The sequence below is a fragment of the Triticum urartu genome, chromosome 7A (genome assembly GCF_056163025.1).
Source record: "Triticum urartu cultivar PI428250 chromosome 7A, HENAU_Tu73, whole genome shotgun sequence".
NCBI lineage: Eukaryota > Viridiplantae > Streptophyta > Magnoliopsida > Poales > Poaceae > Triticum > Triticum urartu.
In genome coordinates this window covers 571,156,860-571,169,316 of record NC_141879.1, presented here as the reverse complement: position 1 = coordinate 571,169,316, position 12,457 = coordinate 571,156,860, and the positions used below count along the sequence as shown (strand labels likewise).

The following is a 12,457-nucleotide window of genomic DNA, read 5'->3' as shown; positions in this document are numbered from 1 at the left end:
CTCGACGAAGTTTATCTCTTTGGTGATGTGTGTAGGCATTTTATTTTCTGAAAAAATTGTGGGTAGCCAGTTTGCTTGGGTGTCCTATTTTGTGGACATGTTCTTAATTCGGTTTTCAGTTGATTAACCGGTCAATTCTCTATTCTCTTTTGGGCTACGGTTTCCTAAAAATGGGAAAGTGGAAGAGCCAGATCTGGAATTCGATCGGACGGCAGAGGCCTGCACGTAACGTAACGCACGGCGCTGTAGCGGATCCCCCTCCTCCACCTCTCTCTCCTCCAGGCGCCGCCGGTTCTCCTTTCCTCTCCTCCTTCGACTCCCTCCGCCGCCGCCGCCGCCGCCGACACGTACGGGCCAGGGTCCAACCCCCGAAGCCAGGGCTAGCCGAGGCCTGTCTGAGCAACGGTTTTCCGCATTGCTGCTTATCCGCTGACGAAGAACTCCCACCAGCCCCAAATCCCAGCGGAAGATGCAGGCCAAGAAGCTGACGCTCCTGCAGACGGTGGCTGCCGCCGGAGTCTTCTCAGCCGTCTCCTTCTGGTAACGTGCAGTCTGATCCGGTTCCCGTATCCCCCCAGCCAGCCAAATCATTGTTCCTAAGGTTTTCGACCTCCCTTGTTCTGCAGGTACGGCTTCATGTTTGGGAGGGAGTCTGCGCGGCGCGAGCTTGGCGGCATCATCGACGACCTTCGCAGCGGCTCCACGGCCACCTCTGCCGCGCCCTCCCCCGACTCCCACGCTCACCCCAAACCATAGTGCGGTAATGCTGTTTCCCTTCCTTCTTTTTCCACATCTGCTTAGAATGCTCAACTGAAAAACAAGATGATGATGATGCGGCTAATGTGCTTAAACCGTAGTTAGTAAGTTGCTTGGATGTAAAGCTGTAAATACATTGGTTTATGGTGCTATCTTGAAAGAAAGGGGAGATGGTAATTTTTGGCATGTCTGTTGATGTATGCGATCGACCGGTTTTGTTCATCCCATCGTTTGTCTTGAGCCATAGTCGCAATATTCCCTGCGATGGTGCCTCATCGAATAAGACAGTAACCAAGTCAGCTGGCTTCTGTTCATCGAGTAATTTCTTTGTCAATAGTGACTTTAGTTACTTGTGTAGCATCTGCAAGGGGTGTGGACTGTGGAGTCCATAGAGATGGTTGATAATACTAAGTACCGGGGGGGATTAAGTTTGGTATAAGAGTGTTGTTCAGGGCAACTATCAAGAACGTACAAGGAGGGTTAAAAGCTTGAACAAAGCCAATGGTCGTTATCTGCGTTCTAGCACTCAATATGGAGTTTACTCTGAGTCTGAGATCTAAAGTTTGTAAATAGTTTGTTTAATTATGTTTGGTGGAACCTTACACCATATTTCTTCTATAATGAAGTGGTACAGCTAGTAATCAAGTTAACTGTACAGAAAAGACTGATCGAGCATTCTTATGATGTTTACAGATCCTGCTCTAAGGAGGTGGGTATTAGAAGAGTTGCCAAACAGTTCTGGTAAAAAAGAAACATTTTCAGATGAAGTCTAAGCAATTAGTAGACCTATGTTTAGCAGGTTTCCTTTTGTGCTTTTCTTACGCAAACAAATTATGTTACAGTGTGATTTGGTCATCAATTCTTCCACTGTATAACAATGGTGTACATTCGCTCTCCTGGCGCACCTAAGCTGGAAAGTGGCAGTGGATAATCCGAAATATCCGATATCCGTATGTGGGAAAATGACTATCCGTATCTGAAATATCCGCACCCGAATTAAAATGTAAATGGAAGGTATCCGGATCTATTTTATTACAAATACTAATACAAATATGGTAGTAGTATGAGATTTTGACACAGATATGGATATGGAAGTGGATATACCCGTAGCCGAATAAAATTACATGAGCTAATTGTAGCAGTTCTAGCTCTAATATGCCAATTGTCCAACATAAAATGCCTAAGAGGTGGTCACATTTTACCTTTTCTGCGGTTAAACTTGGAAATTGTTATGCATTAAAGTACTCCCTCTGTAAATAAATATAAGAGTGTTTAGGTCACTACTTTAGTTATTTAAATGCTCTTATATTTCTTTACGGAGGGAGTAGTATTTATTCATAAAACTATCTGTCAATGTCTTATTGTATGTTGCAAGTTGATTATTTTGTGTCACATAGCTATTGAATTATTTTCCTTAACCAACATGTCGCTATTAGTAGTACACGTTCTGAATTGAGTAAACACTCGGCATGTATCCGTATTTGAGTAACATCCGCTCTGCATTCATATCCGATAACATCCGTATTCGCATTTGTATTTGTTTTGAAAATATGAAAACCGGAAGTGGGAAGAGCACTATCCGATCCATTTCCACCGCACCAGAATAAGTGATGCATTTTACTGATGACTGCGATCAGGTTTTCATGCCATGAAATTATTGAACACCTGGTTTGAATGTTCTAGAAAACTTGAAGAAAAAATTCTTATGGTCTGTTTTCATTTCCTCGATGTTTCATTTGCTTGTGGCCACCTGCACATGGATGATTTTGATAAGAACCGGCTATACGTCGAGAGATTTTTTTTGAAATATCTGTAGTCCTTTTATGTGTGATATGAGCCCTTTAAAATGCATGCGTCACTCTCAGCGTAATAATTCATTCTTGCAAGCCAGTTTTCTGTCTAGCTGGTGGAGCTTTGAAGTTCCATTCAGAAATATCTTCTTGACCGGTGCTGCACATGTTCCATTCAGAAATATCTTCTTGACTGGTGCTGCACCTTTTGCTTTAGCACGAATGAGTTAAGACATGTTGGATGATGCATGTTAGCAGCTGGTCGACTAGGATGTAAGAGGAGAAGACACACCATGTCCATTCAAACACCTTCATATGTGAGCTATCTTTTCTAATGAAACTGCATGGGCCATAGGCATGTTCAAGCATGGAATTGAGAACCCATGTCAATGCTACTTGCTTTAGCACGAATTCTTCCGTGCCAGCTTTTTCAACCTGCTTGAAACCAGCTTGAAGGAGGAATCATCTTGTTCACTCGAAGTTCCTTCCTCCAAACCTGGCCTTTGGGTTATAAGATGTACTGTAAACATGGAGTGAAGTACACATTGATTTTTCACTTTAGTCTATATTCATACAAACATCCAAGAAAATAACCATTTTGTGCAGCAATCTTCCATGTGCATGAATAACAGTAAATTTTATGATTAGATTAGACGCACTTTTTGGAAAAATCAAAAGAGCTGGACATATCTGAAGTGGACGATTATGACCGAAAAGAGTGTGTCTTATCATCTTTCATTCTGGGTTGGAGAGGCACACAACAGGCTCACAATTATCCTGAATCTACATGATTGTCATGCTCTATACTTATTTGTTTGCTCCTTTCTCTTCTACCGTGGTGTGTTTTGTTCATTCTATGTAATATTTTGCCACATGGTTCATGATTGATTAATTATACTTTCTAAATGCATCATTTGCAAGTGATCTAACAAAGAGAGTTGGGTCATTGAAGTTTCTGTGAAGAAGGGTTCAGCGAACCAGAGTCTAAAACTTGTAGCTCCTCCACATAGTACTAGTAGAATGGGCTAGCCGCCAATGGAGATTACTCATCATAAGTCCCTCTGTTAGGGTGATAAGTTCAACCTACTACTGCATAAGAGAGGGTAGAATAAAGTGCACTCTGCTGTCAATTATTCTATAGTTTTACGCAAACTAATTATTCTACAGTTTGATTTGGTCATCAATACATTTTCTTGCCTTGTATAACAATGTTGTGCATCCGCTCTGTTGGTGCACAAGAGTTTATTTTAGGGAAAAATCGCTGCATTTATTTATTCACCATGCTCGGCAAACTCCTAGATAACCAAGTCCGAAATAGACCCTGGAGGTACATGCAACCACGTTTTACAAAGTTTATGAGTGCAGCCATCCCTGCAAGATTATGAGCCGCTCCGTTTGCAGTAGCCAAACCCAACACACTTTAAACTCCTCAGTCTGCTTCATCAAACCCTTGGCCTCTTCAACAATTCGCTCATAGGCCGATCTATCCATCTCCTGCCAGAGTTAGTGATGCGTTCTACTGCTGGCTATGATCAGATTTGCATGCGATGAAATTATTGAACTCCTGGTTCGAATAGTCTGAAAACCTGGAAGAAAATAGTCTTATATGGTATGTTTTCATTTCCTTGATGTTCCATTTGCGCGTGACCACCTGCACACGGATGATTTTGATATGAACGGTCTGTACGCTGAGAGATATTTTCGAAATATCTGTAGTCCTTTTCTATGTGTCATGAGCTCTTTACAATGCATATGTCACTCTCAGCACTATAATTCATTCTTGCAAGCCAGTTGTCTTTGTAGCTGGCAGAGCTTTGGAGTTCCATTCTGAAGTACCTTTTGGCATCTAATTTTCTGACCTGTTATGCATATTCTTGCTTCAGCGAATTAGACATGTTTTGGGATGCATGTTAGCACTTAGCAGCTGGTCGACTAGGAGGCAAGAGGAAAAGGCACCATGTCCATTCAAGCATTGTCATACCCGAGCTATCTTTTCTAATGAAACCTCACGGGCCATAGGCATTTCAAACATGGAATTGAGAACATTTGTCAATGCTACTTGTACTAGCGTAGACGCAAAGTGGCAGAATTAGTGCAATTGTTAATACTAGAATTCTTCCTTGCTAGTTTTTTGAACCTGCTTGAAACTAGGTTGGACAAGGAAGCATCTTGTTCCCGCGAAGTTTCTTTTTCCAAAACCTGGCCTTTGGGTTATAACTATAACATCTACTGAAGTACATATTGCTTATTCACTTCAGTCTATATTCATATAAACATCCAAGAAATAACCATTTTGTGGCGCAATCTTCCACGTGCTTGAATAATAGAAAGTTTTATGATTAGATTAGATGCACTTTTAAACAAATCTGAAGTGGACGATTATGACTGAACAGATTGTGTCTTATCATCTTTCATTCTGGGCTGGACAGGCACAAGACAGGCTCACAATTGGATAGATTGCTGTGCTCTTTCCGTTTCCCTTTTTTCTTTCATGCCCTGTTATGATCCTGAATCTACATGATTGCCATGCTCTGCACTTATTTGTTTCCTCCTTTCTCTGTTACCATTGTGTTTCTAGTTCATTTGCCATATGGTTGTGAACATCTTGCACATGTGTATTATTTGCAAGTGCTCTAACAAAAAGAGTTATATACATGCTGCCGGAAGTTGAGAAACTACTGGTATGGTAGGATCATCGAAATCTGCTTCATCAAACCCTTGGCCTCTTCAACAATTCGCCCATAGGTCGATCTATCCATCTCCTGCCAGAGTTAGTGATGTGTTCTACTGCTGACTATGATCAGATTTGCATGCGATGAAATTATTGAACTCCTGGTTTGAATAGTCTGAAAAACTGGAAGAAAAATAGGCTTATATGGTATGTTTTCATTTCCTTGATGTTCCATTTGCGCGTGACCACCTGCACAGGGATGATTTTGATATGAACCATCTGTACACTGAGAGATATTTTTGAAATATCTGTAGTCCTTTTCTATGTGCCATGAGCTCTTTATAATGCATATGTCATTCTCAGCACTACTATAATTCATTCTTGCAAGCCAGTTGTCTTTGTAGCTGGTAGAGCTTTGAAGTTCCATTCTGAAGTACCTTTTGGCATCTAATTTTCTGACCTGTTATGCATATTCTTGTTTTAGCGAATTAGACATGTTGTAGGATGCATGTTAGCAGCTGGTCGACTAGGAGGTAAGAGGAAAAGACACCATGCCCATTCAAGCATTGTCATATCCAAGCTATCTTTTCTAATGAAACCTCACGGGCCAGGCATAGGACGCAAAGTTGCAGATCTAATACTCCCTCTGATCCAAATTTACTGTCGCAGCTCCAGTACAACTTTGAGTTGTACTAGAGCTGCGACAGTTAATTTGGATCGGAGGAAGTAGTATAATTCTTCCATGCCAGTTTTTTGAATCTGCTTGAAACTAGCTTGAACAAGGAAGCAGCTTGACCTGGCCTTTATGTTATAAGATCTACTGAGGTACATATTGCTTATTCACTTCAGTCTATATTCATACAAACATCCAAGAAAATAACCATTTTGTGGAGCAATCTTCCATGTGCTTGAATAATATAAAGTTTTATGATTAGATTAAATGCACTTTTGGACAAATCTGAAGTGGACGATTATGACTGAACAGATTGTGTCTTATCATCTTTCCATCTGGGCTGGAGATTGTTGTGCTCTCTCTGTTTCCCTTTTTTCTTTTATGCCCTGTCATGATCCTGAATTGACATGATTGCCATGCTCCGCACTTATTTGTTTCCTCCTTTCTCTGTTACCATTGTGTTTCTAGTTCATTTGCCATATGGTTTTGAACATCTTGCACACGTGCATTATTTGCAAGTGCTCTAACAAAAAGAGTTACATATATGCCGCCGGAGTTGAGAAAGTACTGGTATGATAGGATCATCGAAATCTGTCTGTGCATAAGGTGTCATTGAGTCCAGAGTCGAAAACCAAAATGGAGAACACTCACAAGTGACAAGTCCCTCTCTTAGGGTGATAAGATCAACTGCTGCTGCATAAGAGAAGGTAGAATAGAATAAAGTGCACCTTGCTGTCAAGTAGTAGAAGAATCTGCTGTCGTAGCGCTCTCACTGGTTGCCCCTCTCCTTTGCAAGCACTTGTTCCAACATTCATAGGCTCTCCTGTCCTTCTCATGCGTGAGCTTGATGCCTTGGAGGGCCCTATGACTTTGCTCTTTACTTGCTGTCACACTCCAGCTCTTGGAATATCTCCAGTGGCATGTCGCTACTGATTATTTATTAGGTCGCGTGTGAAATTGTTAATGGCCCGTTGATTTTATCTCCATCGTATCTTAAAGTAGAATTGAATCAACCATCATGGCCTTTATTTATGTGTTTGTTCATTATTTTTCTATGTGTTCCCATTCTCTCTGGTCATTGGTTCCAGGAATATCTTAAGTAGCTGAATCTGGATGCTGCATGATTAGTTTGTACTTTGTACTCCCTCCGTCCTAAAATAAGTGTCTTAATTTTGTACTAACTTTAGTACAAATTTATACTAAAGTTGAGACACTTATTTTGGAACGGAGGGAGTAAGATTTAATTTTGTCTTGGGAAAAAGTTTGCCAATAGGCGTGCTCGGGTGTCGCCGATAGTTACTGCCACTTGTTCCTGTTGTCCTCCTGTATAAAAGGGCAAGTAGGGTGGTCATTCATGTCTGTTTTCCAATTGAGATGCTGACGGGCGCAAATCTAGGAAAAAAGTTACACCTCCGGATTTTCCTTTGTAATAAGAACTAAAAGTGAGATGGAAAGATGTGTTGCTTCAGTGATCTGATCACTGAGACCGGAGTAGTTAACTCATGTAAGATGTTCCCTGGCGCATGAGCCTGAAACATAATGAAGTAATATAGTAGCCATTTGGCAGAACACAGTAAAGGCACAAAAAGAAACAACTTTCATGCAAACCGAATGAAAATGATTGATTTACGGGAATTTTGGTTCACGGCTCCCACGATTTAGAAAATCTAGGTAGATGTTTTCTTTCTAAGAACTAAATTCCTGTAAATATCTTGTGAAGAATCTACGATCAGAGAGCGACATGATGGATGCTTTTATGTAAACATTTATGCAGTTTTGTTTCAAGAAAAGTCTCATTGCGAACATGTATGAGAGCCTACAAGGCATCGTGAGAGGCACTCTGAAGTTTTTTAAGAAAATTATAAAAACACATTGGTGCCAATTACTATATGGTTCCGGTCCTGTAAGATTCTTCTTGTAACATAAGCTGATCTCGGAGAAGGATACGTCTAGTCTTGATGCAGAAGATGATTAGTTTACATAGGTTGAAGAAGGGTGTCATATCATTGAGAAGAAGAACACACGCTCAGATTAACTTGCACCGAAGAAGACTCGAGAGCTAGACTGATGAACTCCAGCTAGAGCTGATGATCCACTTTACTTTAGCGTACGCAGCAATAACATGCAGGAAAACATTTTGAGATCCATGTCTTCTTAACTATACATCTATCCGCTCTTGCTTGCTAGCATTCGGCCGACCCTCCGTTATGAACTTATGATCAGTCCGTTTTTACTTTTTAGCCTCCTAGCGATCTAGCTAAGGAAGATCGATCCATGGTGCACGCGCCGCGCCGACGAGCATAGGTTGCTAGCTGGCGGCCACGGGGGTGCGCGCCACCGCGCCGAGGTTGGCGATGGTCGGCCGGCGGTGCATCATCGACGCCGCCGTCGCGCCCGCCTCCTCGCGGCGCGCGGTGCCGGCGGCCTGCTCGGCCGCGGCCTGCTTGCGGTGCCGGCGCGCCGCCGCGTTGAGCGCCTCGTCCATGGCCATCTGGTCCTGCCTGCACTCCTCGCCGCAGAACGCCGCGTCACCCCTGCACGAACCATTAACCAACGCCCGCATCAGCACCAAGAATCATCACCCGTGATCTTCTCCCCGTGGAAATAAAAGAGAATTCACCCGCAAAAAAAAAAGAAATAAAAGAGAATCAACTGCGGTTGCAGCGGTAGCGCTAGATGAGTTTAGCTTGCTCGTACCTGTACATGAAGATGTCGCGGTCGCGGGAGATGCTCCTCTTGCAGAGGAAGCAGGAGTCGAGGAAGTGGGGGCGCCGGGCTTCACTCGGAAGAACACGGAAGAACCGCGACGCCACCATGACGTACCGCTCCTCGTCCCCCTTGACGGCCGCCGCGGCCATCAGCGAGGACGGCGCCGCAGCGGTGGAGGCGACCTCTTCTCCCATGTGTACGTACGCTCGCGCGCGCGTGGCAGGCACGGCCGCCGCTGCTCCGGAGAGGAGAGTGATGCGTGCGTGCGTGCGTGCTCGCTCGGGTGGTGCGCGTCGGCACGCTTGTTTTTGGTTAGTTCGGCGGATGGAGGCGACCGGGCCGGGGTTATATACTATACGACGGAGGGCACGGAAGCCAGACCGCTTTTGCTTGTCTGTTTGCATGCGTGCCGTTGGTTGTGCTCCGTGACGAAACCATGGGTGGTAGGAGAGGAGCGCGAGGGAACCCGTTGGCGGGCCGGGAAGTCGATGGCCGGATCGAATCAAATCAATCATGCAGCCGTGGAGAGGGTCCGGATACCTGGCCGGCAACCTTTCTTTCACTCCTGATGAAACTCTCCGTCCGTCAGTTAACAAGCGTTTTTATCTGACCCGCAGGCAGGCCGCAGTGATCAAAATGCTTTGTTAACCTTGGTTTTGGATCCCGGCGCACGTGCATGGTTAAGTAACGATCCCTGAATTCTTCTTCCGGTGGAAGGGTAGAATCTTTCCAGGGTGGTGGCCTGGTGGTGCGATCTTCTGGCCCCGTATGAAATCCAGCTCTCTGGGGGCGGTGCGCGCGGTGGGAAGCCACCTCCGTCACGTCTGGATCTCGTGTGAGCTTTGGCGATGAGCTGCTACTTTTCTTTTTTCAAGAAAACGGCAGGAGCACTGCACTTTCATATTAGACCAAAAAGAGTGACGCGTACTCCTCCGTTTCTAAATATAAGTCTTTTTAGAGATTTCAATACGAGCTACTTCCCGCGTTCCTAAATATAAATCTTTTATGAGAATTCACTATAGCATATATACGGAGCAAAATGATTGAACATATACTCTAAAAGGTGTCTATATAGATAGTGGAATCTTTAAAAAGACTTATATTTAGGAATTGAGGAAGTACATACAAATGTATATAGATGTATTTTAGAATGTAGATTCACTTATTTTGCTTCGTATGTAGTCCGCATTGGATTATCTAAAAAGACTTATATTTAGGAATGGAGGGAGTATAGAGATGCTGAAAGCTCGACGAAATCAGGTGAGACCACAACACACAAAACCTAACCGATGCCCCCGCTTGCCCTAGAGCAGCTAATTAAACGCCATTTCTTGTTGTTTTACGTCTTTGAAAACAAGCGCGGCCACCCCGAAATGTGTGAGCCAGGTGCCTTTTCTTTAATTATCCACATCACATATTGGTCTTTGATTAGAAATAAAGATTGTAAGCCTGCTGAGAAAAAATAATTGCAAATAAATGTGCCTGTTGATAAAGTAGGATGCTAAATATTGCTAGCGGAATTGCTTTGGTGCAATCTAGTTTGAGAAAGAGTGAGAAAAGGGCTGATTTTCAGAGCTAGGATTACTTAGCAATGAGATAAAGATAAGAAGCAGTATCATCTTGTCAAATGGGGCGAGGTGTGCCAGCCCAAGGCTTGGGGATAATTAATCTAGATATCTTCAATAAAGCCTTATTAGCCAAATGAATTTAGAAACTGGAAAGAGAGGAAGGACTATGGCAATCCATGTTGTTAAATATATATGCTAAAGGTGCTTCTCTTTCTGGTATAAAATATAAGCATGGTGATTCTCAATTTTGGTCTGGCATCTTGTCTGTGAAATCCAGCTCTCTGGGTCTGGTGGCGGTGGACGGACATCGCGGCTAGATTAGCACTCCCTTTGTAAAGAAATATAAGAGCATTTAGATTACTCTCGTTGGTTTCTCCGTCGTCCGCCTAGAATCTGCGCAACGGGAATTAAAGTGAAGCAGGTCTACGCTGAGCATTGTGGCGGTGATCATAACCGGAGCGGGTAACTAACTAGAATGTGATTAGGGATGAAAAACGAAGCGTTTTTGTGTGTGTGTTTTGCGTGGGAAAATGAAAATGAAGAGGAAATGTGGAAATGAATCTTTGTCCTCGCGATTGAACCCCCCCCCCCCCCACCCCCCGCACAACATCTTCTTGAGTTGGCAATGGCATCCTACACAAGATTCATGGGAGGGGCGCTCTAGTGCGTACCTCGCTAAATGCGATGACGCGGCAATCTTTATGGCCCCCATCAAGGGCAACATTGATAACTGCATGGCCATCTTGAGAGGAATTGAGAGTGTCACGAGCTTATGCACTTCACAAGAGCTCGGTGGTGCCTATTCGATGCGATCATATCAATCTTGAGAAAATTTTGCGAAGCTTGCCGGCCACAAGAGCCTCCTTCGCAATGCCTTATTTGGGGTTGCTCCTATCCGTTTTGTGCCTTAAAGAGGTGGATCAGCAGTACCGTGTGGACAAGGTTGCAGGAAAGCTAGTCACTTGGGAGGGTCATAACATAACCTCCATTGGTCGCCCGGCCCTCGTCAAGTCGGTGATCACCTCCTAAGCCATCTACTTTATCACACCGCTTGTGGTTTCGTCGGGCATACTCCACGACATCAACAAGCTCGAATAAGCTTTCATTTGGGCCGCTTCGGACAAGACGACCGGGGCAAAATGCAAGGTCAACTGGGAGGCGGTTTGTCGTCCTTCGGAGTATGGTGGATTAGGCGTGCTCAATACCGACAAATTCACACGTGTTCTTAGGTTACCTTGGCCTTGGTATGAATGGAAAGAGCCTTCCAAGCTTTGTGTGGAGATGCGGAACCCATGTGATGAGTATGATCTCAAATTCTTCTATGGTTTTTCCACCATCACCATCTGCAATTGTGCGAAAACACCATTTTGGAGCTTGCCTTGGCTTCTTGGGCGAAAGAACATGGATATTGCACCTCTTATCTTTGAGGCTTCCTCAAAAAAAAAATGGAAAGTTCGAGAGTCACTTCATGGTAATGCATGAATATTCAAAATCAAAGCTTCTAATATAGTTTCCGCCTAGCACACATGTGAATTTTTCATGCTTCGGATGCTCCTCAGATGTTAACCTTGATGACCAAACCAAAGATGATATCATTTGGAAGCACACGGCCTCGGGGCACCATTCGGCGGCTTCCGCGTAAAGCACAATTCCTAGGAATGACCCTCTCTATGATGGATCGCATGGTATGGAAGGCTTTGGCACCGCCAAAAACGATTTTTGTCGCTTGATTAGCTCTCCAAGATCTAATTTGTATGAACGATAGGTTGGCAAAGCGTGGATGGCCGAATTGTGGGCTATGCCCACTTTTCAAGAGAGTCCAAGAATCCGGTGATCACCTGTTCTTCAAGTGTCAGTTCACGTTACGCCTATGGAACATGGTGATTAACAAGCTTCATCTAACCAACATTGACACGTCCCTTTGGCACCTCCAATGCTCCGTCAAGGATTGGTGGTCTAGTCGTTCCGGCTCTAGTATCCCAAATAGGAAGGCCATGGCATCTTCAATCTTGTTGGTTTCTTGGTCAATTTGGAATGAGAAAAACACTAGAGTCTTCCGTTATAAGTGTACCCCACCGACAGTTCTTCTTAACACGGTGGTTGACGAGATGAAGCTGTGGATCACTGCGGGGACTAACCATTTAGGGAATTTGATGACGGCAGAGTCATCCTTTTGTTTGTAAGGGGTAATTGTAACACTAACTTTATTCACTTCTTGTTTAATATATGAGGCAAATAGTTTGCTTCTGTTTCAAGAAAAAACTTAATATTGTGAAACGAAAACAGAAAC

The 12,457-nt window shown here is 43.7% G+C and overlaps 2 protein-coding genes across 2 annotated transcripts; one reads left to right on the top strand and one right to left on the bottom strand.

Annotated features, from left to right (window-relative positions):
* Positions 1-197: 197 nt before the first annotated feature.
* Positions 198-1,725, top strand: LOC125522014 (Putative membrane lipoprotein). The gene is made up of 3 exons (XM_048687074.2): positions 198-540; positions 627-760; positions 1,450-1,725. The coding sequence occupies exons 1-2, from the start codon at positions 470-472 to the stop codon at positions 754-756; spliced, it is 201 nt and encodes a 66-aa protein (XP_048543031.1). The 5' UTR covers positions 198-469; the 3' UTR covers positions 757-760; positions 1,450-1,725.
* A 6,225-nt stretch (positions 1,726-7,950) lies between these two features.
* LOC125522013 (uncharacterized) lies at positions 7,951-9,129 on the bottom strand. Its single transcript, XM_048687073.2, has 2 exons — positions 8,588-9,129; positions 7,951-8,424 (listed from the first exon to the last, which is right to left on the bottom strand). Exons 1-2 carry the CDS (start codon positions 9,112-9,114, stop codon positions 8,199-8,201), a joined length of 753 nt encoding a protein of 250 aa, XP_048543030.2. The 5' UTR covers positions 9,115-9,129; the 3' UTR covers positions 7,951-8,198.
* Positions 9,130-12,457: the final 3,328 nt, after the last annotated feature.

Bases quoted from the DNA above. Each gene is read 5' to 3' on its own strand.
- LOC125522014 (XM_048687074.2), top strand. From the start codon at position 470: ATGCAGGCCAAGAAGCTGACGCTCCTGCAGACGGTGGCTGCCGCCGGA. The intron at 541-626 runs GTAACGTGCAGT...CTTGTTCTGCAG, and splicing joins TTCTCAGCCGTCTCCTTCTG to GTACGGCTTCATGTTTGGGA.
- LOC125522013 (XM_048687073.2), bottom strand. From the start codon at position 9,114: ATGATTGATTTGATTCGATCCGGCCATCGACTTCCCGGCCCGCCAACG. The intron at 8,425-8,587 runs GTACGAGCAAGC...TGGTTCGTGCAG, and splicing joins CGCGACATCTTCATGTACAG to GGGTGACGCGGCGTTCTGCG.